At 38.2% G+C, this 25347-nt stretch overlaps 1 protein-coding gene across 5 annotated transcripts in view; it reads right to left on the bottom strand.

Annotated features, from left to right (window-relative positions):
• Positions 1 to 25347, bottom strand: part of LOC126263670 (sedoheptulokinase-like) — a 179039-nt gene that overhangs the window by 70508 nt on the left and 83184 nt on the right. For all 5 annotated transcript variants that reach the window (XR_007546887.1, XM_049960804.1, XM_049960812.1 and 2 more), the window contains 2 exons: positions 21652 to 21795; positions 16712 to 16907 (listed from right to left, as the gene is read on the bottom strand). Coding sequence is in view for 4 of the 5 variants with exons in the window: in XM_049960804.1 (XP_049816761.1) it covers positions 16712 to 16907; positions 21652 to 21795 (340 nt within the window). In the remaining variant the exon portion in view is untranslated. The remainder of the gene's footprint in view (positions 1 to 16711; positions 16908 to 21651; positions 21796 to 25347) is intronic.

Genomic DNA, 25347 nt, shown 5'->3' with positions numbered 1-25347 from the left:
ATTGCAAACTTCGCTAACTTCACACACACACACACACACACACATACACACACACACACACACACACACACACACACACACACACACACACAGAGAGAGAGATAGAGAGAGAGAGAGAGGAGGGGGGGGGGGGGACAATTCACAATGAACTTAAAAGTTGGAAATCAACTAATTAGCCAGGAACTAAATTGAATGAACACATTAATATATGTGCATTATTATTTGCAGATGATAAAGCAATAATTGAAAGTGAAAATGATCTCCATTTAGCAGCACCTTGGCCAGACTAAATATATAGAGAACTTAATCTAGAAATTTCATTGCATACGACTAAAGTCATGGTCATGAATTCCCAATGTGGTCAAAAATAGTAGTAAACAACAAGATAACTGAATAGCTGTTACAGTTTGAATATCTAGGCTGTGATATGAGTTACAATTATGATAACAATGTGGATGAAACGTTAAACAAATTTCAAGCAATGTGTGGGATAATAAACAAAACAATTAACTACAACACCCAAAAAGTTAAATTTTATAAAATTATGGAGATTACACCCCCCCCCCCCCCCCCACACACACACACACACCACCACCACCACCACCACCACCACCACCACCACCACGAACCATGGACCTTGCCATTGGTGGGGAGGCTTGCGTGCCTCAGCAATAAAGATAGTCACACCGTAGGTGCAACCACAACGGAGGGGTATCTGTTGAGAGGCCAGACAAACGTGTGGTTCCTGAAGAGGGGCAGCAGCCTTTTCAGTAGTTGCAGGGGCGACAATGTGGATGATTATTGATCTGGCCTTATAACACTAATCAAAACAGCCTTGCTGTGCTGGTACTGCGAACGGCTGAAAGCAAGGGGAAACTACAGCCGTAATTTTTCCCGAGGGCATGCAACTTTACTGTATGGTTAATGATGATGGTGTCCTCTTGGGTAAAATATTCCGGAGGTAAAATAGTCCCCCATTCGGACCTCCAGGTGAGGACTACTCAGGAGGACGCTGTTATCAGGAGAAAGAAAACTGGTGTTCTACAGATAGGAGCATGGAATGTCAGATCCCTTAATCAGGCAGGTAGGTTAGAAAATTTTAAAAGGGAAATGGATAGGTTAAAGCTAGATATAGTGGGAAATAGTGAAATTCGGTGGCAGGAGGAACAAGACTTCTGGTCAGGTGAATACAGTGTTATAAATACAAAATCAAATAGAGTACAGGAGTAGGTTTAATAATGAATAGGAAAATAGGAATGCAGGTAAGCTACTACAAACAGCATAGTGAACGTATTATTGTGACCAAGATAGATACGAAGCCCGCACCTACCACTGTAGTACAAGTTTATATGCCAAATAGCTCCACAGATGACAAAGAGATTGATGAAATGTATGATGAGATAAAAGAAATTATTCATTAGTAGGAAAAGGGAGAGAAGGAAACATAGTAGGTGAATATGGATTGGGGGGAAGAAATGAAAGAGGAAGCCGCCTGGTAGAATTTTGCACAGAGCATAAATTAATCATGGCTAATGCTTGGTTCAAGAATCATGAAAGAAGGTTGTATACATGGAAGAAGCCTGGAGATACTAGAAGGTATCAGATAGATTATATAATGGTAAGACAGAGATTCAGGAACCAGGTTTTAATTTTGTAAGACATTTCCAGGGGCAGATGTGGACTCTAACCACAATCTATTGGTTATGTACTACAGGTTAAAACTGAAGAAACTGCAAAAAGGTGGGAATTTGAGGAGATGGGACCTGGATAAACTGAAAGAACCAGAGGTTGTAGAGAGCTTCAGGGAGAGCATTAGGGAACGATTGACAAGCATGGAGGAAAGAAATACAGTAGAAGAAGAATGGGTAGCTTTGAGAGACGAAATAGTGAAGATAGCAGAGGATCAAGTAGGTAAAAAGACGAGGGCTAGTAGAAATCCTTGGGTAACAAGAGATACTGAATTTAACTGATGAAAGGAGAAAATATAAAAATGCATTAAATGAAGCAGGCAAAAAGGAATACAAACGTCGCAAAAATGAGATCGACAGGAAGTGCAAAATGGCTAAGCAGGGATGGCTAGAGGACAAATGTAAGGACGTAGAGGTACATATAACTAGGGGTAAGATAGATAATACCTACAGGAAAATTAAAGAGACCTTTGGAGAAAAGAGAACCACTTGCATGAATATCAAGAGCTCAGATGGAAACCCAGTTCTAAGCAAAGAAGGGAAAGCAGAAAGTTGGAATGAGTATATAGCGGGTCTATAGAAGGGCGATGTACTACATGGGAATATTATGGAAATGGAAGAGAATGTAGATGAAGATGAAGTAGGAGATATGATACTGTGTGAAGAGTTTGACAGAGCACTGAAAGATCTAAGTTGAAAAAAGGCCCCGGGAGTAGACAACATTCGATTAGAACTACTGACAGCCTTGGGAGAGCCAGGCCTAACGAAACTCTATCATCTGGTGAGCAAGCTGTATGAGACAGGTGAAATACCCTCAGACTTCAAGAAGAATATAGTAATACCAATCCCAAAGAAAGCAGGTGTTGACAGATGTGAAAATTGCCGAACTATCAGTTTAATAAGACACAGTTGCAAAAGACTAACACAAATTCTTTACAGATGAATGGAAAAACTGGTAGAAGCCAACCTCGGGGAAGATCAGTTTGGATTCCATTGCAATGTTGGAACACGTGAGGCAATACTGACCCTACGACTTATCGTAGAAAATAGATTAAGGAAAGGCAAACCTATATTTCTAGCATTTGTAGACTTAGAGAAAGCTTTTGACAATGTTGACTGGAATACTCTCTTTCAAATTCTGAAGGTAGTAGGGGTAAAATACAAGGAGCGAAAGGCTAGTTACAATTTGTACAGGAACCAAATGGCAGTTATAAGAGTCAAGGGGCATGAAAGGGAAGCAGTGGTTGGGAAGGGAGTGAGACAGGGTTGTAGCCTATCCCTGATGTTATTCAATCTGTATATTGAACAAGCAGTAAAAGAAATAAAAGAAAAATTTGGAGTAGGTATTAAAATTCATGGAGAATAAATAAAAACTTTGAGGTTCGCCGATGACATTGTAATTCTATCAGAGATAGCAAAGGACCTGGAAGAGCAGCTGAATGGAATGGACAGTGTCTTGAAAGGAGGATATAAGATGAACATCAACAAAAGCAAAACGAGGATAATGGAATGTAGTCGAATTAAGTCGGGTGATGCTGAGGGAATGAGATTAGGAAATGAGACACTAAAAGTAGTAAAGGAGTTTTGCTATTTGGGGAGCAAAATAACTGATGATGGTCGAAGCAGAGAGGATATAAAATGTAAACTGGCAATGGCAAGGAAAGCATTTCTGAAGAAGAGAAATTTGTTAACATCGAGTATAGATTTAAGTGTCAGGAAGTCATTTCTGAAAGTATTTGTATGGAGTGTAGCCATGTATGGAAGTGAAACACGGACGATAAATAGTATAGACAAGAAGAGAATAGAAGCTTTCGAAATGTGGTGCTACAGAAGAATGCTGAAGATTAGATGGGAAGATCACATTACTAATGAGGAGGTATTGAATAGAATTGGGGAGAAGAGAAATTTGTGGCACAACTTGACTAGAAGAAGGGATCAGTTGGTAGGGCATATTCTGAGGCATCAAGGGATCACCAATTTAGTACTGGAAGGCAGCGTGGAGGGTAAAAATCGTAGAGGGAGACCAAGAGATGAATACACTAAACAGATTCAGAAGGATGTAGGTTGCAGTAGGTATTGGGAGATGAAGAACCTTGCACAGGATAGAGTAGCGTGGAGCGCTGCATCAAACCAGTCTCTGGACTTAAGACCACAACAACAACAACTGTTGAATGGGAGCAAGAGTTAATTAAAAAAGAAAAAGAAAAAAAAAGGATAGCAAAATATAAGCAGCTGATATGAGATTCTTAAGGAGAGGGAAGGGCTTCACAAAAAAAGATTTAATAGAAAACATACGATTTGAATTGACTGTACATGCTATTAATGAGGAAATAACTGAATACAGAGGTGAAAACAACAAATGAATGGAATGAGAAATGAAAGACTATACCACAAAGTCCTGAACTACAACCTGAAAAGGAACATATGTCAACCACAGAAATGAAGGGCATATGTACATAACAGGGTATTCGGAAATTACTATTACAAACTTTTAGGACTTGTAGGGGACAGTGAGTAGATAATATTTTGAAGTGGGACCCATGTCTGGAAATGTGTCATTTCCATACTACAATCATTTGAAAACATGTTGGGAACGTGACCACTTTTACAAGTAACTGACTAGGTGTGACCAGGTACATCACTTGTTTTACAATTGCACTCATTAATAGACAAAGAAATTGCTCGTGTACTTATTGACGGGTTCTCTTCAACATGATGCAGTATGGTTCCTTCCTATTTGGGTGTGCGGCCTCTCCTTGGAGCACCAAAGTCGTGCCTGCTGATGGTGAAGATGCCATTTCTTGAAGCCGTTGAGTAATTGTGACAGGAAGGATATGTGATAGTGTCAGACATTGTGGAGAATGGTCTTTATAAAGGCAATGAGCAGCTCTTCCACTACCATGAGCTTTGTCATTCCGAAGGATCATGTCAATGTACTCTGCAAATGTGTACTCAACCATGTTGTTCTAACACTCACAGATACATGAATGAGGTTTGAACCAGGTCAGAGAGGTAGGACAGATATCAAATGACATCAGCCTATCTGACTTAACCCACTCCCCCGTGACTACCCTGTCGCATGACTACAGAAACGGTACAGTTCTGCCATGGTTTCCGATTCAAAATATTATGTACTCACTGCCCTCTAGAAGTCCTGGTAGTTTGTAATGGGAATTTCTGAACACCCTTTACATGTATGTGTACTGCAGCTTTGTAGAGGATTTGTCCAAAAGCTAGCAAAGCTTTTGTTCTTTTTTGTGTGCCTAACAATGATTCAACACCATTTCTATTCAATGAGCTGTTGGCTTTCCCCCTAAATTATTGACACTTCATAAGCTGATATTCACCAACTAACTTTCAAAAATTTGCCTTTAGAAAGTCTACGTCTACCCAAATAGCAATTTTCGAGTTCTTATATGACAGAAAGTTTGAGTATAAGAGATTTAGCACACAGTTAGTTACACACTTATCTGAAAACTGCATCAAACATGTCACTTCTGAATTAGTTCAGCCATAAGAACAAAATCAGCAACTGCATTTTCCTTACAGATGAATCTTCAATAAACTTGCAATTTCTCAGAACTTGATCCTAGACATGTGACTCTTTATGGTGTATGTAGATGATCTCATTGAACATATAATACCTCAAAAATTTCTCCTATTTGCTGATGACACTAATATATTACCAACTGAATGTAGCCTAGAAAGCCTGTAGTCCACAATTGAAAATTCTGTAGTAAAGCTTTCCAGAGTGGTTCATCAGAACACACTAAGTGTACATGCTGAAAAAGACGACAGTATATGCCAACTTTCATTTATACTAGGTAAAAAGAAAATACCTTTCTTTGCAACTTGTTTCAGATTTTATTTTTAGTTTTGCAGTCTAGATTTTGGATTACTATCCCACTGTCTAACCTTATGGCAAAGATATAACTGTTGAAGCAAGGACACCACATAACTCTTCAGAGAGACATTAATCAATGTGATAAGTTCTAAGAATATTAAAATCTACAATAAATAAATGAAAAGTGATGTGGCCATATCATGAACAGTTATCTTCATTGATTTTTGTGGAATAGTTTTCTTGGGAAATGCTATTCCTAGCACAAAGGACACTGATGATACTTTGTACCACAGGAAAGCAATGAAGTCTTTTAAACCTAAGCTGGAGTCAGCTTTCACGTTCCTTTAACAATGAAGCCATCTTATTCATTTAAGCTATCGAATGAAGAACTTTTACTAACACAGAACAATGTTACACAAACTTAGTACCAGTGAGGAGTTAAATATACATTAATAAATTTCCAGATGGTCCTGCAGTAGGCCCTGATAGTCCAGCATGCTAGGGGATCTATCAGTGCCAGATTATCAAATATCCTGAATTATCAAGATGATTTTTAAACACTTGGTTGAAAAGAGGGATATATGTGATACCTAGAGTTTTAACATACAAAAACAAATGACTGTTACTTTATTAAACACAACAGGAAATATTACATTATAAAAAATTAAAAGTATGTATTACTTTACTGTAAAAACAAAACTGAATTAAAAGTTTAGTACTGCACTGCTCTTTAAATCAGTATAAGGCTCCAAGTTTCAAAAAACTTAAGAACACACAAATAATTTTTTGTATGCCAGTTATGAAATAAAATAAGCACCAGTGATTTGAAAGGATCAAGAACAAGTTTAACACTTTAATATTGTTACCAAGAATGTGGTACAGTTTAACTGGAATCACTGTATTTAGGAACAGCACAGATATCTGACATTGTCAAGTGCATGATATACATTGGACTGGCACCTACCACTGATGCTATAGCTGAGGTTTTCTTCTGAGTCCTCTGGAACATTGCAGAAATGATAACTTGTTTTTTGGGTTGAGCTGTTTTTTGACAAAAATTACCTTATATGAAATACTGATTCATAATTCAGACCCATTGTATTGTTGGCAACTACCAGCAATTTTCACAAAAGTGTTTAAGTCTTCTGAGGCCTCAGCTAAAGAAATGAGAGTTTTAGTTATTCTGTCTTTGTTCTTGTTAAAATTGCACTGGTTTCCTCAGCTCTCACTACTAGGGTTGAATTTGGCAATGACTGCCATAACAGGCCAGTCTCATCAATGTTGTAAATTGGATGAGGTGGCAACTTATCCTCATCAACAAGTTTTTGAAATATTTTGTACTCATTTGCAACATCATCATCAGTGGATTTTGTTTCACCAGAAAAGTTTAGTTTATGGATGCTAAGACAAATTTTCAAATTGAAAAGCCATCCTTTCAAGAATGAAAGAAATTCATCTGTAGGCAGATCTAATTCCTTGTGAAAAAATTTGGTCTTTTCAACACAGACTCCTTTATTGGCATTCTCTCTCCTCTCTCAACACTGAACCATTTCTATAAAACTTCATCATAAGTTTCTAACTTAGATTTTTTTGGAGTTTGCCTAATGTCTAGACATTTAACTGGGACACACATTTTTCTAGCTGTTGTTTTCATTTTTTTAATATAATATATTGTTCAAATCCCGCTGCTGCTTAAATTTTGATTAATAATCAGCATTGGCAGCTGAACATTTCTGGCATAAGAAGTCATCCTAATTCTGCCAACGGCCTTGTCAAAGAGGGCAGAGAAGCGGACAGAGGTTCAGGGCACTCTCTTGTCATAGGGGTGGGAAACTGCCCCTAAAGGTGGAAGAATCTGCAATGATCAATGGCATGATGATGCAGAAGGCAACGGAAACCACTGCATTAAGGACAAGTAACGTGTATCTGCAGTACATGTGGCCTGTAATTGAAGAAGTGACACAATGATCTCTCCACTGGCAAAAGTTTCCAGAATAGTCCCCCATTTGGATCTCCTGGAGGGGACTGCCAAGGGGGAGGTTACATGAGAAAAAGATTGATTAATCAACGAAAGGATAACATTCTACGAGTTGGGGTGTGAAATGTCAGGAACTTGAACATGGTGGGGAAACTAGAAAATCTGAAAAGGGAAATGCAAAAGCTCAATATAGATGTAGTAGGGGTCAGTGAAGTGAAGTGGAAAGAAGACAAGGATTCATGGTCAGATGTGTATAGGGTAATATCAACAGCAGCAGAAAATGGTATAATGGGAGTAGGAGTCATTATGAATAGGAAGGTAGGGCAGAGAGTATGTTACTGTGAACAGTTCAGTGACAGAGTTGTTCTTATCAGAATCGACAGCAAATCAACACCAACAATGATAGTTTAGGTTGAGTTGAGTTGTTTGGGGGAAGAGACCAAACTGCAAGGTCATCGGTCCCATCGGATTAGGGAAGAACGGGGAAGGAAGTCGGCCATGCCCTTTCAAAGGAACCATCCCTGCATTTGCCTGGAGCGATTTAGGGAAATCACGGAAAACCTAAATCAGGATGGCCAGACGCGGAATTGAACTGTCATCCTCCCGAATCCAAGTCCAGTGTGCTAGCCACTGCGCCACCTCGCTCGGTGATAGTTCAGGTATACATGCTGACGTCGCAAGCTGAAGATGAAGAAATAGAGAAAGTGTATGAGGATACTGAAAGGGTAATACAGTATGTACAGGGGGATGAAAATCTAATAGTCATGGGGGACTGGAATGCAGTTGTAGGGGAAAGAGTAGAAGAAAAGGTTACAGGAGAATATGGGCTTGGGACAAGGAATGAGGGAGGAGAAAGACCAATTGAGTTCTGTAACAAGTTACAGCTAGTAATAGTGACTACTCTGTTCAAGAATCAGAAGAGGAGGAGGTATACTTGGAAAAGGCCGGGTGATATGACAAGATTTCAGTTAGATTATATCCAGGGTCAGACAGAGATTCCAAAATCAGATACTGGATTGTAAGGCATACCCAGGAGCAGATATGGACTTAAATCACAATATAGTAGTTATGAAGACTAGGCTGAAGTTTAAGACATTAGTCAGGAAGAATCAATACATAAAGAAGTGGGATACAAAAGTACTAAGGAATGATGAGATATGGTTGAAGTTCTCTAAGGCTATAGATACAGCAATAAGGAATAGCTCAGTAGGCAGTACAGTTGAAGAGGAATGGACATCTCTAAAAAGGGCCATCACAGAAGTTGGGAAAGAAAACATAGGTACAAAGAGGGTAAATGTGGAGAAACCATGTGTAACAGAAGAAATACTTCAATCGATCGATGAAAGGAGAAAATATAAAAATGTTTCGGGAAATTCACGAATACAAAAATACAAGTCTCTGAGGAATGAAATAAATAGGAAGTGCAGGGAAGCTAAGACAAAATGGCTGCAGGAAAAATGTGAAGACATCGAAAAAGAAATTATTGTTGGAAGGACAGACTCAGCATACAGGAAAGGCAAAACAACCTTCGGTGACATTAAAAGCAAGGGTGGTAACATTAAGAGTGCAACAGGAATTCCACCGTTAAATGCAGAGGAGAGAACGGATAGGTGGAAAGAATATGCTGAAAGCCTCTATGAGAGGGAAGATTTGTCTGATGTGACAGAAGACGAAACACGAGTCGATTAGAAGAGATAGGGGATCCAGTATTAGAATCAGAATTTAAAAGAGCTTTGGAGGACTTAAGATCAAATAAGACAGAAGGGATATATAATATTACATCAGAATTTCTAAAATCATTGGAGAAAGTGGCAACAAAATGACTATTCATGTTAGTGTTAGAATGTCTGAACCTGGAGACATACCATCTGACTTTTGGAAAAGCATCATCCACACAATTCTGAAGACAGCAAGAGCTGACAAGTGCAAGAATTATCACACACTCAGCTTAACAACTCATGCAACCAAGTTGCTTACTAGAATAATATACAGAAGGATGGAAAAGAAAATTGAGGATGCACTAGATGATGATCAGTTTGGTTTTAGGCAAGGTAAAAGCACTAGAGGGGCAATGCTGACATTCCGGTTAATAATGGAAGCAAGATTAAAGAAAAATCAAGACAAGTTATTAGGCTTTTTTGATCTGAAAAAAGCATTCGACAATGTAAAGTGGTGCAAGATGTTTGAAACTCTGAGAAAAATATGGGTATGGTATATGGAGAGACGGCTCATATACAGTATGTACAACAGCCAAGAGGAAATAATAAAAGTGTATGACCAAGAATGAAGTGCTCATATTATAAAGGGTGTAAGACAAGGAAGTAGCCTTTCACCCCTACTGTTCAATCTGTACATCGAGGAAGCAATGATGGAAATAAAAGAAAGGTTCAGGAGTGGAATTAAAATTCAAGGTGAAAGGATATCAATGATACGATTCGCTGATGACACTGTTATCCTGAGTGAAAGTGAAGAAGAATTAAATGATCTGCTGAACGGAATGGACAGTCTAATGAGTACAGAGCATGGGTTGAGAGTAAATCGAAGAAAGACAAAGGTAATGAGAAGTAGTAGAAATGAGAACAGCGAGAAATTTAACATCAGGAATGATGGTCACAAGCTAGCTGAGGTTAAGGAATTCTGTTACCTAGGCAGTAAAATAACCAATGATGGATAGAGCAAGGAGGACATCAAAAGCACACTAGCACTGGCAAAACGGGCGTTCCTGGCCAAGAGAAGTCTACTAATATCAAATATCGGCCATAAATTGAGGAAGAAATTTCTGAGAATGTACATCTGGAGCACAGCATTTTATGGTAGTGGAACATGGGCTGTGGGGAAACCAGAACAGAAGAGAATCAAAGCATTTGAGATGCGGTGCTACAGATGGATGTTGAAAATTAGGTGGACTGATAAGGTACGGAATGAGGAGGTTCTGTACAGAATCAGAAAGGAAAGGAATATGTGGAAAACACTGATAAGGAGAAGGGACAGGATGATAGGACATCTATTAAGACATGGGGGAATGAGTGCCATGGTACTAGGGAGCCGTAGAGGGCAAAAACTGTAGAGGAAGACAGGGATTGGAACACATCCAGCAAATAATTCAGAACATAGGTTGCAAGTGCTACTCTGAGATGAAGAGGTTAGCACAGCACAGGAATTTGTGGCAGACCGCATCAAACCACTCAGAAGACTGGTGACATAAAAAAAAGTTGATGATGCAATTTAAATTCACTCATAATATTGATTCAGTTTTCACTTTTTTCAATTTTCCTGTGATTTGCATATTTGGTGGATTGTCAATATCATATGTTTGCATTTTGCCACTTCAGTCACATTTCTGCTCTGTTTCGACAACATATTCACTGTAGGTACGAACTTTTACGATGCTGTATTCTATTTGACAGTCATACAAGTAGCTGAATACTGATATAGTAAAATGACTTTTTTAAATAAAATCTCACAGCCCTGTTATGAATGTAGTTACAGCAAATTTATGTCTAGTGAATGAAGGATCATTGATACTAGCAGAAAATTAACAGTGCAGCTGGCTTATCTTGGCAAGAATATAATCACTCAGTGAGACAGACAGTTGTTACCGATGAGGTGCCATGCCAAAAGGCTCCTATATCTCTCAGAGGCATCCTTCTGTACTGCCAACCGCACCAAGCTAAAATTACAGGAAAATTTCTGATGTATGTGGTACTATTGGATCTGCCAAAATACTGAGTGCGAGTTTATTGGTGTCTTGATTTACTACAAAAGATTAATTTTTCTTTAGCATCATATTGCACAATTACATACTGGAAACAATAAAATTCTTCCAGAGCCAAGAGTAAAAGGATGTCCATTATAAGAATTTCTGAATATGTGAAAACAGTAATTGTTCTTTATGTGCAGGCTGATATACAAAACTTAGGTTCTTACACGCATGCATGCATGTCAGAAAGAACAGACACTTTCGATGATTCAAGGCGGTACAAAACAATTTGCAATTAATTTGCTGAATGCAAATTCCTTGACATCAATTGTATTAGGTATAGAACTACTATCCAGTAGTGGCATATGAAAATTTATGGTGGATCAGGACTCGAACATAGAGTAGCCAGCTAGCGAAAATGGTTGAGGTGACTGCTCACAACAAGTGGGAAATTTAGGTTAGAGTACTGCTCTGGCATAAATTTTTGCACGTTACTGTTGGGTAGTAGATTTACACCATATACAAAACTTAGATTCTTACATGCATGTCTAAAAGAGCAGAGACTCTTGATGATCCAAGGCAGTACAAAACAATCTGAAATTAATTTGCTGAGTGTGAATTCCTTGACATCAGTTGTAGTCTGTTTGCATTCTGTGAATAAATTTTGAAGTAAATTTATATTGCAAGAATTTGTGTATAGAGAAAGAAAAGAAATATAAATGACATCAGAGTATGACAATTCGGGCGATGCATATTAAATAAGGTAGCAGATTTGGAATTGGCAGGGCACTGACTTTTGTGGTCTGTGTATTGACAATTATACTATACAGACTGGCCTAATGGATTGACTCAAAGCTTCAACTTGTCACAAACTTTTGTTCTTTTTCTACAATGTCTGCAGAGGCTCTTACATGGTACTGTGAGACTATCATTTTCAAGACAAAAGATACGCCACAAATTCTGTATTAACGAAGGAAATGGGAAGATCCCAAGTCAAACTGAAGTTTTGGGTCAGTCTGTGAGGTATACTTGGGTAGTGTAACTGGTAGTGCACTACTCACAAAAGGGTATCATCCAGGTTTAAATCCTAGTTCAGCACACAGTTTAATTTGTCACACATAATCAACACAACACAGCAAATACCCTTCACAGAGTAAAAGATTTCTGACTCAGCAACAACCTTGAGGCTGTGGATAAGCTCTGCTGTGTACTTTCTCCTGCAGGTGAGCCTATTACAAACACATGGAAATTCTGTCTTAATGTTACACTAAAAAGGAGGAATTTTATTTTCAAACATTAACTAGGTAATGATTTCATCCTAAGTGCTGTTCATGATAGCAGAAAAGTACTACAAGGAGGAAGAGAAACTCTCATTCTGGCTATGCTGAATAGTTGTCAGTATCACTTACTATTAATATAAAAGTCCTGGGCTCAGCTTAGGAATGGTCATTATTGCTGAAACAATTGATTTTCAGTTATATAAATTTTTTTCAATGCCAGTGCAACCTGGCCATTAAAACCATCCAAAATAACCTGTTTCTGAAGTAATCAATTTTCAGTTTTTCATTCCTATTATTTCCTGTATTAAACATAGAAATTGAACAAAGATTGAAAAATTTTGACTATCTCAGTTTCAAGAAACATGGAGTCAAAATATTACATTATACAGGTAAATAAAAGAAAATTTTGTCCATCTACCATTTGCCGATTTTCTCAAAAGTGATAAGTGGTTGAGTATTAAAAAAACAATATTCCCCTGTTGATTCTAATTTTTTGAAACTATGCTAAAAAATAATGGTGTCACTGGGCATCATATCACTGTTTGGGCATTATGAATAGTCAATGCTAAATGGTGAAAACTGAGGCTTAAGAACTCTGTTTTTCAGGTTAATTTGGTCCATTTTCAAGGGATACAAACAGATAAAGGCATATGCACACATAGACAGTAGATCAGCTACTTTCCATTTTGTTGTATACTATGAACGATTTGTTTTAAGTTTTTAATTTATTAATTTATTACACTTACCATAATTTACTTTCTCTTTCATTATTTCATAGATATGGCAAACAAATCTTCAATCTTTTAAAACAAATGAAGCATTGTACTTCATTGCTACATCACTTTATAAAAATATTTCCAGACTAGACTGCAATATAATGGATGTCTGGTGATGACAGCGAGGAACTACCGTATAGACCAGCTGGGGCCAAGTCTTGAACACTGCACTTATACCTGTACCTTAAGCCATGGCAGCGGTGATATTAATATCTCAGCAATGCTGTACAATTTCTTATATCCTACACCTGTTGCTTGTTTCTGTAGGCATTGTTTTTAAAACAGCACTGCTCATTTTTATTTTCTCTAATAATCCAATATTTCAAACCAACGCAAATTTTATGGATAAAAATCGCTCCTTTTTTAAACAAAAAGGTGTATTTAAAAATGAGAAAACAGCACTCCTGCTATGGCTAATTGATATCTCAACTTTTTTACTCAATTGTTAGTAAAAAATTAAATAAATAAATAAATACTGCAAATTACTTGTTATTCAGAGCTAAACTAATAATACTGGTTTTAGCCAGTTGGTTTTTACCATCCCTAGCTCAACCTCTGGTGAGCACCCAGTATTTTTCTACCATGGAGAAATTTAGAAATTGGGTCTGCTAACCTCACAAGACCACATGAGAAGCTGCTGGAGAAAATGAACAGTTACAGAAACATGAACTATGCCACTGTGGGATTAAAGTGAAAGGCTTGCACCAGTCTGGAGATGCTCTACATTTACTTAGTTTTATTGAAGTGTATGTTGATGGCAGTCACGGGGACAGCATATTTCACAAGCAACCAAACAGTTAAACTGCAGTATACAAGGAGTACTGTAGACTTCCACAGTTTCCATTAGAACTGTGTTTGTATTGTGAACCTGTGTTTGTATTGTGAACTGAGTGATGTTCTGAGTTTTCTCCTAAGTAGTTTAGTACAAAGACAGGACAAATCACATGATAATTTAAGGAAACAGCAACATACAACTTTGTTTTATGGAAAACAGAACACTGCTTCCATTTCTTAAAATCATCTAAAGTATGATTTTTTTTGTATCTCATTCTTTTTTCTAATCAAGAACTTTTTTTTATAATAATTTCATTGTAAAGTTGAAGCAGATGTTTAAGACATATCACAGCAGATCAACAAAATTTAAAAATCCAACTGTTATGGTTCAAGAAACCATTCCCAACAGCAGTGGTACTTTTTATGATATGTATATGCACTCAAAAACGCACAGCTCTATTCACTTTCTCTCAAGACGGTTACTGGAAGTCCTGAGATTTTGACTATTTTTGTTGAGACTCTTCTTGAGTGAGAGAAATTCCCATTCCTAGATATACAGGATGATTACAACTGAAGTCCTAGTATCAAAAAAGTGTAAAAAAGGAAACACTCCTCAGAATGACATCAAATTTGAACAGAATATTGTTGGAGAAGGGGGGAACATTATGGAAACAAAAAAAATTTAACGAAAATTTTCTATTAGAAAGTGCAGTAAGCATCATAATGTAAATGGGATTGACTACAATTGACAGATGAATCGCAATACAATGGCTATGGTGTGGGTTGAACATTGAACCAAACACACTGTGCAATGTGCATGAACACAGAGCTTCAGCATTCAATAGTTGAGGCACAATTAGTTTGGTAAGCCTGTCCACTATGGCAAGATTGTATGACACTGGAAGGGAAAAATCAGTTTTTAATTGTCCTGGGGCCAAAACCTGCATAAAAAGCAACAATGAAATTGGTTTTTAATTGTTGTGAGATGCACGCAAGACATTTTCACTATGCTGTCCACCATTTTCTGCCACAGGCTGAAACTGAGAAACGGCACCTTCTGCAACAGATCGGAGTGTCTCAAGCTCATGTTCAGAATGTGTTGTGCAGTGCATGCCTTCAGTTCAGCTATGTTTATATTCAAAGCAGTGAGATAGCTTCACAGCGAGAAATCACATGGATTAAGATCACATGATCTGGATATCCCAGAGGCTATAGGGAGATGATCGCTGATAATTCTAACATTTCTAAAATGCCTCTGCAGCTGCTGCTCCAATGACTGTGTAATGTGCAGAGGAGCATCATCTTGCAAAACATGATCCTATACACACAGCCACATTGTTGAAGGATTGCAATCACCTTTGGTGCATAGAAGACTCTCCTAGCATTTATAAATTACAGTACAAGTAGTAGGACTGATAGGATCCACTTCCTCAAAAAATATGGCCCTACGACAAATGAAGTTGTCAACTCACAACACACAGTTACCTCTGCAGAATGAAGTGATACCAATTGATGTGCAAATGGATTTTCATAGCTCATATTCTGAAAGTCTGTGAATTCAAATGTTCTTGGAGATGGAAATGGACTTTGTCTGTCCACAGAATGTTCCATGGCCATTCATTGTCAACTTCCATGTGAACAAGAAATTATAGAGCAAATGTTTGTCTTACTAGCAGGTCAACATGAAGCAACTCCTGATCATGAGTAATTTTGCATGGATAGCAATGCAGGATGTTTTGTAGAATTTTATGTACCAGGCTCACAGGCACATCCAAAGTTCAGGCAATTCCCCGAGCACAGTACACAACTGCTTGGCCCCTCTTGCAATGCTGTGGTCACTTCTTCTACTGATGTTTTCCTCTCTCTGCCACACCATTTAAAAAAAGAACCTGGCTTTTCAGGTTTCATAATTATTTTCTCCAGACCCTTGGCAGGAATGGCCCACCACCTTTTTTGATAACCTTGAGTGTCTGAAACTTCTGCAGAGTTACTGATGCACAGTCACGCGTCTTGTAATTTTTTTTTTTTTTTTTAACTGTAATCTGCTGCTTACAGCACCATCTAGGGGTTCCATTACAGTTTTTTTGTTTCCATAACGTTTCACCCTTCTTCAACAATATTACATTCAAATTTGACATCATTCTGAGCAGTGATTTGTTTCTTACAACTTTCTGAAACTTTAATTACAATCACACCCTGTACATACTTTCTAAAGGTACTTGCTGCATTTTTTTTTTTTTTTTTTTAGAGTTGCATGCAAATTATTCTCATTGAAATCGCTATGCTAGAGGAACTCTACAGTTTAATGAGTGAAAATGAGGTTTATATAATAATTCTCAGGAACTATGGCTGCTATACATACTATAAAATTCTATTACTTAAAAAGCTATTATTGGTGGAAAATTATCAAACTTCCAGCCAAGTAGCAGTGTTAAAATATTATGACACTTTGATGAGTGTCATGTTCATCATCTTCTGGTGATGTAAGCTGGAAACCAGAGAGCTTTTCACCACTGGTACACACCGAGAGGGCCTACATTCATGTACAACTATTATTATTTTTATAGGTGTGTTCTGATGATTTTAGCTTTGCTGTGCATTATCAGTATTCTAACAGACACTTTTCTAATTATGTGCAACTGGAGAATGCATATATCAACATAAAGCTTACCTGTGTAAATTTTCAATAACACCACTACATAATGCACGGAATACTTGTCCCAATGACAGATTACCTAAATCAATGTTTGTAACTGTTGCATTTTGTTCAGGACTATGCCTTTCTCCCAGCAATGTTGGTATCACTTTCAGTGATGAAACTGCATTTTCCTCAGCAGCCAAAACCAGTATTTTTTCCCACACTTTAGCTGTAAACAAAAACGTTTCAGCAGTTACAATCAGATGTATCATTCTAAGCTACGGCCATAAAGAACTGAACTATAAAGATAGTGTCAAATTTATACATGTAATATCTGGATGTTGAAAAGAGAATAGTGCCTCTGTTTAAATAGAACCAATCAACATAATACTTTCACCAATGTGATAATGGGGTTTTTATTTTATTACAAATAATAAAAGACTATCGTGTTTACAACTTTAATAATAAAAGATATAAAACTTAGATCTACAATATAAATTTGCTACACTATTATCATGATGAGTACCTACTAATTTATTGAAGTAACAATATTAATGTAATTTAAAACAACATGAAGGTAAGAAGATGAAATATTTCATGTATTACTCATAGATCATGAGAGATGAAAAACATTTTATATTTATACCAATGTTCTTAGCAGCGCTCAAATGATATCAAGCGAAATTATGGGAGACATCTGGTTGGTTAGATGATTAGTTAGTCTTGTGTTCTGTAAATTACATTTATGATAAATTTGATATATAGATTGTGCTAGATGAACAGAAATTCCACACATTCATTAAAATCCTGGGTGATGGAATATACCATAATTAAAAATGGGATTGAAACTAAAAGAAGCTATGACAGTATTTTAATTCATTTTGAACAGTTCCAGTCAGAAATAGTAGTGAATAAGAAATCACAAGATAAATGTGGTTACTGTATTCAGTTATTGCAAAAATTTTGATTCCGTCCCCACACTTTTATTAGCTAGGTGCACAATGGTAGCATTAAAGAATTAAATTTCTTTTCTGGTGCATTCAAATATTAAATGGGTTGTGTTCAATGCAGAAGTTTCAGACTTCAGAGTGTCTACAACTAGAGAACTGCAGGTACTGGAGGTAATGAGATGCAGACAAACACAATAAAAAGAATACTAAAAATATATATGCTTTCAGACAAAGTCCTTCCTCAGAAGTGGAACTGTCACACATTCACACAACAACAACAACAATTCACACACACACATGATTACTGTCTCCAGCTGCTACTTAGCTGCAATCACTGTGCTGCATTCTACGTGGGCATGACTACTAACAAGTTGTCTGTCTGCATGAATGTGCACTGCCAAACTGTGGCCAAGAGACAGCTGGACCATTTAGTTGCAGAAAAATCTACCCACAACAGGTGTACTTCACTTTAATGACTGGCTCATAGCCTGTGCCATCTGGACTCTTCCTAGCAACACCAGCTTTTCTGAACCGCAGAGGTGGGAACTCTCCCTACAACATATTCATTCCCGTAACTCTCCTGACCTCAACCTTTGTTAACCCCTGTGCTCCACCTGTCCAACACCTTCCCGATTCCATTACAGTACACGTGCCTTGTATCCCACCAGTGCACCTAGAAGTCCTTTCCTCTTCTCTACTTCTCTCCCTTGCCTTTTCCAGGGGCCAAAACAAATGGTGGAGGCGGGCTCTCCTATGTGCAGTCAGCCACACGTGGATGAAGTTATTCATAGTGTTGTGACTCTGAGCCATTGGAGTTGAGCATAACACAGAGAGGGTAGCCTCAGCAGTGATGGATGACCGCTGGTATGCACTTAGGATGCTGGCAAAACCTGCAGGCCCTGATGGAAGAGCACAGCTGGAATTGCAGCGAGGCTGGTGCTGGCAGGTGGGCATGTGGTGGCTGGAATAGATGAATCAGCATACAGGACTGACATCTGTGAAGTGGTTTTGCCAACTGGAGTGAAACCTATATGAACTGAAGAACCTACTGAGGGCTTCCTTGGGAGAAGATTGAGTGATATGTTTTCTCATCTGGGTTTTGAATGTATGAACCAGCTGCCCCGCTTCTCCATTGGACAGGGGATGAAAGGGAGGGGGCATAACATGCCAGATGCTGATCTTTGTACAAAAATATTCAAAATCTTGAGACACAAACTGTGGGACATTGTTCATTACCAGTGTATAAGGCAACCCTTCTAAGGAAAAAATCTTTGAAAGGGCCTAGACTGTGGATGTGGACAGGCAACAAATCACATAAGGAAATTCTGAGAATTTATCCACTACTACAATCCAAAAGAAGTTAAAGAATGGCCCCTCAAAATAATAATCACGCAAAGGATCTGACGCTCGATCCAGTGGTATGTCTAGCCAGCTGTTGTTGACAAATTGAACAATCTGACATAAGACAGGATTGGTCATGACAGCCACCAAAATCCAAGAATGGGAAAAGCATCCATAGTGTTTTGAGGTTCAACATGTAAATAGAAACACAACAGTTCATCTTGATCACATGGCGTATTGGGGCCAATCGGCAATCGAGAAAGAGCATCTGCATTAGTGTACTGTGCTCTGGGTCAGAAATGAATCTCATAGTTACAGCATGACAAAACAGAGTCCAGCATTGCAGGAAATGGGCCACTTTGTCTGGTAAAGATGCTGAACAACTGAAAAGAGAAAACACAGGTTTATGATCAGTAGTCAAATGATACATGGAACCCTATATGAAAACATGAAATTTTTGAGCATATAAATTTAACAAGGGCTTCGTTCTCTGTCTGCAAGTGGTGCTGTTGCACCTGATTCAGAGTTTTGGAAGTGTACACAAGAGGGTATACAGAACTGTCCACATATTTGTGCACAAGTACAACCTCAAGGTCATACTGGGAGGTGTCTGTGGCCAACAAAATCGTTGGCTTGGTTGGAAGGTAACCGAGCAAGGTCCCAGTGTAATTTTGACCTTAACAGGGCAAAAACTTACTAGCTAGTGGGCGAACAGTGAAAAGAAACATCTTTGCATAAGAGAACATTAAGTGGCTGGGCCAGTGGTTCAGGATCAACATAGGTTTAAAAATTTAACGGTCACTGCTGCACCCACGTCCACTTGCATTTTAAACATCTAGTCCATCACACGTACTTCAATGTAGACTTACTTTGGGGCTACCATCACTTGGGAAACACTTCTCATCCATGTTCATGTCTTGTGAAGGAGGCTGCGAGTTCTACACGGATGCACTAAGTATATTTTTTTTACAATGGTTGCATATTGACCAACTCTTCGGGCTTGCAGCCCACTCATGTTCAACAAAATAACAAGCTATGATAGAAGAGGAGCATGCGGCAGCAGTTGTGATGCTGACTGCTGTTGCTGCTTCGATGGTGCTGCCCCACACAGCATTGAGGCTGCAGTTGTATGATCACAAAGTCGTCTTACCCCCGTGAGATAACTGATTTCTTCATGCCAAAGATACTTCAAAAGACTCATCAGTGTTCACAATATGTGTGAGAGAGGGATTTTCACATTGTAAAGCACTTTCACAAACTTCCCTTTTAGGGGCCAGGTGTATTGTAGCATCACGAGCCATCAGTGATGCTGACTGCTGTTGTTGCTTAGATGGTGCTGCCCCCACACAGCATTGAGGCTGCAGTTGTATGACCACAACATCCTCTTGCCCCCGTGAGCTAACTGACGGCAGCCGAGGAGTAGAGGAATCAATGGCGGCCACTTCACACCACGCTTCTATCTGATTTCTTCATGCCACAGATACTTCAAAAGAATCATCAGTGTTCACAATATCTGTGAGAGAGGTATTTTCACATTATAAAGCACTTTCACAAACTTCCCTTTTAGGGGCTAGGTGTATTGTAGCATCACGAGCCATCAAATCAACATTAGAGTCCCAGTGGGCTTTAGTAACAAACGTAATTATGGCTAAGACTATAAAGTTCTGTTGTCCAAGCTCTGTATGATTGTTGCAGCCACTTCTGACAACAGTAGAAGCAGCAATAGCATGGATATGTTTGCAATGACAATTAGAGAGTAACTGACACATTCCATCAAAAGAGAGACTGATGGGTTCCTGAAGAGGAGCTAGCTGACCAAAATGTGATAAAAATGAGGAGAAATCAATAACCAAAATAAAGCCATACACGAACTTTGGTTGGCAAAAACTTGAAAATGTTGCCAAAGGCGTTTTCCGTAAGCATCCCAATCTTCTACAGACACAATATATGGAGGAAATGGTGGGGGTTGAGTCAACGATAGTAGAACCAGATGGATCAATGAAGCTGCCAAATTGTTTAGTGCCATGGAGAGAGCCTGATGATGGTTAGTGAGCACTCACTGTTGTTCAAAAATAAATTGAAGAATTTCTTCCACTGACATGTTGGCTGTATATTGCACCAAGAAATGAAACACATGGAATAGAATATTGCCAACTATCTTGTAACATTCTACAGACACAATATCAGAAGTAAAACCAACAAGTTTTATTCTTCTTCCACATGAAGAGATTCACAATAACACTGAATGAAGTACAGAATGATACAAAGTATCATAACTGTAAAACGCATCAATATATAGTCTCATTGGTGAGCATCAATAAGTAAATAAACGTAAGTGAGGCTGAAAGCCTGGCACACCGGGCTTATATTGGGTTGTTTGCACATGGCACTACACTTCCTACACCATCTGTCCAGGTTGCAAGGCAACCTCTCTAGGCCAGTTGCGGATGCACTTGTTTCGTGCGCTGTTTGATTATGCACACTCTCTCTATAGGGGTACAACACTCTCCATATCAGTGCTACACCTACTACCAGACAAACTTCAATATTAGCTTAAAGGATAAAATATGCAACCCAATAAAGAGAAATTTGCATTGCAAATCATGATTGATTATACTATACCTAAAGGTGACAAGAGAAAAAGCACAACATACATTCTTTCATACAATAAAAATAACTCACACTGTGGAACACTGAAGCCAAGTTCTAATGTCCATTGTTGAAGGGTACGAACAAAAGTAGCCAGTGCATTTCCACCATTTAACGATGCAGCCACAGCTAAGTATCTCCCACTAAAGTAAGGGAAATACAGCACTGTCTGTTTCTCTGAAACAATAATTAAGACTAATTAGATGAAGAGCACTAAATGATGTTGCAACATAACTACCTTTGACAGCTTATAATATGTTACTGAGTGTAAATGCTCAATGAACAACCCGATACACCTTAAAAAAATATATAAAAAAAAACATCCTGTAAGTTGTCAGTCCAGGGTTTCAGCAATAATTTTGAATAGACAGTAAATATTTCTGATTAACAGTCTGAGTATTTTACTTCATCTTGTGATTAATTAATGAAATCACTGAAATTAATATGGTTCAAATGGCTCTGAGCACTATGGGACTCAACTGCTGAGGTCATTAGTCCCCTAGAACTTAGAACTAGTTAAACCGAACTAACCTAAGGACATCACAAACATCCATGCCCGAGGCAGGATTCGAACCTTCGACCATAGCGGTCTTGCGGTTCCAGACTGCAGCGCCTTTAACCGCACGGCCACTTCGGCCGGCACTGAAATTAATAATTTCTGATAAAAATATGTATGCATGGGTAGTCCATTGTTTGGGTCAATTAAATTTTAAAGTTATTGTGAAATGTGACATTGCTGTGAAAAGGCAAAAATTAATTTTATATTCCAGTTCATGTTGACATTGAAACCATGTAAACATATAACAAACCTCAAGATAAACAAGAAATTTTATCAAATAAAAATAATATGTAAATCATATTAAAAAGATCACATATTTACATCCGAGATGTAAAATTTGCAAAAGAACCTAATGGTAATAATTTGGGGAGAAAATATTAAATAATGAAGTGCAGGAAGTCTACTGTAAATATGTCTGAGTATGACAAAGTTACCTACAAATACATTTTTAATAAAGTAAGACTTGTATTAACTATCAAAAGAATATAAATGTGATTGTGGCTGTGACAGCGTGGTTCATTGTCACTCAGTATGTGACTCAGTATATCTCAGTCTATGACTCAGTTTTTGGGTCAGTGCTATTGTGAGCTGTTATGAATTGTTTGAGAAGATTTAATACAATTTTCATGAGAACTGAAACACAATCTTTAAGCCATGCATCAAGTTTCCAGGATCAAAATAATCCCCTAACTGGACTAAGTAAAATAAGAGGTATATGGTGTTTGTAAATGTGCCTCATTGCAAATAAATAGAAGCACCACATTATCAGTCCCATTAACAGTTATAAAGTGCTCCAATTTGAGATTAATATTCCACAAAATGTATTTAGGGAAGTAGTGGGCACTTTATAAAGCATACACAATGTACTTTGCTGCCCATCGGAACTGCAGTACCATGAAGGCAGAATGCAACAAATGTCAAGTAAGTATAAAGTGTGCTACATACTTGGATGTGTAAAAGATTAGCATTTCAGCACAATTGCACGTGTAGTAGGAGCAATACCATCTACATGCTATCTGCATTTTATGCCATTTACATATACGGAAAGATTATACAGTTGTTTTCAAATTCAGAAATCACATCTGAATGTTGTTTGTTTGTGAGAAGATCTTTTTATTCCTCTTTTAAGTATAAGAAACATCAACCAGTACACATCAGAATTTGACAGCAGTAGGATTGTGGAACATTACGGCTATGGTTTATTGTTCTGTGATACTGCTGCTTGTATTCGTTGGGATATCATGAATGTCGTGCAACTTTGGAATTTATGGGTTCTGGAAGACCATACTCAACATGATGCAGCATCTCAATGAGCCCATGTGACTAGTACCTGAGAGGAGAAACATATTGTTTGTTTGTTTGTGCAGGCTCGTACAGCATCACATACGCAAGCTGTGACAGAGTTACAGTCACATACACTGACTCAGTAAAGGGGCTTGTTTGTAGCAACACAAGTATCCACATGGATAATGCAATGCCATCTGGAGCACCACAGGCTGTCAGCAAAGGGACCACTTTTGCGATTTTCCTTAATACAGCAGCAGAAAGAGGTGTATGAACAGTGGTGCACCCAATGATACCACAGAAATGACTACATGTTGTCTTTTTAGATGAGCCTCAATCCTGCATACTACACCACAGTCCATGAGTGGAAGCTCAAAGGAGAATGAAAACTGTCAGACTGCATTTGTCATTATCATCTGGCCCCAGCCTGATACCACAGTCACAACACAGTCAAATGGCTCTGAGCACTGTGGGACTTAACATCTGAGGTCATCAGTTCCCTAGACTTAGAACTACTTAAACCTAACTAAACTAAGGACATCACACACATCCATGCCCGAGGCAGGATTCGAACCTATGACCATAGAAGCAGCATGGTTCCAGACTGAAGTGCCTAGAACCGCTCGCCACAATGGCCAGCCACAACACAGTCAGCTCTGGTTCACACAGCCAGTAATTTGGACAGCAGCTATACATTTCTGATGTTTTAAGGACAATGGCTGTGCCCTACTTCTGAGGGCTGTCTGAAATTATCTTTCAACTAGATACCATAAGACCATATGTTTCCCACGTTGCCGTCACCTTCCTTGATACTACAGTGTTCAGTTGTTGCCCTGGACAATACAGTCTCCAGATCTCTCACTCACAGAGCCGAAGCAACATGACTGATGAACTCATATCTGTCATTCAAGCTCAGATTGACTCAATGCCTAGTCAGGCTGGAGCCACTGTTGCTGCCAGAGGTGGTAACCCTGCACACCTACAAAATTTAATTATGTATTATTGTTACTGGAATGTATATGTAGAATTTTTAAAAAATGTTGCTTGCTACTTTCTTGGTGTTGCAATTTTAAAGACCAGCAGAGTAACTGAAACACTTGAATCATAAAAAAAAATTGTTTCCTGTCTTCTGTGAGAAACAGTTTTTTCTTAAATGTACCTTCTGTACACACTTTTTAAAAGAGCTAAAGTTCTAAAAATTTCAATCTTTCCTTCAAGCACAGGGAAAGAGATAAAACACACACACACACACATACACACACACACACTTTAATGAAATTGTTGTGTGTCTCATACCATATAAGCAGTACATTATTTGAGACAAAAGTCATTGTTTCACAGGATTCACTGTCAAATTGTCATTTACTGAGTCAGTTTATACCCACTGGTTTATTTCCTAGTGACTACTCACAAACACAGTTAATACGTACAACTGCAATAAAATTGTTTTCATTTTAAGTAACATAAAATTATAGCAGTGTAATCATCATCATCAGTTTTCTGTTGTATTAGCAGGTCCTTTGCCTCTCCATTTTCTGTGATCCATTGCTTCCTTCTTACTGCTGCTGTATGTTGTACTGTCCATCATGTCATCCAGTATCTGAAATCTCTTCCTTCCTCGCTTCCTTTTCCCTTGTGCATAACCTTCTAAAACTGTTTTTATGTCTGTCATTCTTTCTTAATATATGCCCAACCCAATTTCTTTTTCTTCTTTTTATTACATCTAGTAACTGACTTTTCTCTCCCACTCTTCTCAGTACCTCTTCATTTTTTACTCTGTCCATCCAACTTATTCTTTCCATCCTCCACCATGTCCACATCTCAAAAGCCTCTAGCCTTTTTCTGTCTTTCTTCCTCAAAGTCCATGTTTCAGTGCCATCCGGAAG

Source organism: Schistocerca nitens, chromosome 1 (assembly GCF_023898315.1).
Source record: "Schistocerca nitens isolate TAMUIC-IGC-003100 chromosome 1, iqSchNite1.1, whole genome shotgun sequence".
Taxonomy (NCBI): Eukaryota; Metazoa; Arthropoda; class Insecta; order Orthoptera; family Acrididae; genus Schistocerca; species Schistocerca nitens.
Note: the sequence above shows the minus strand (reverse complement) of the source record. Positions and strands in the feature narration are given on the sequence as shown.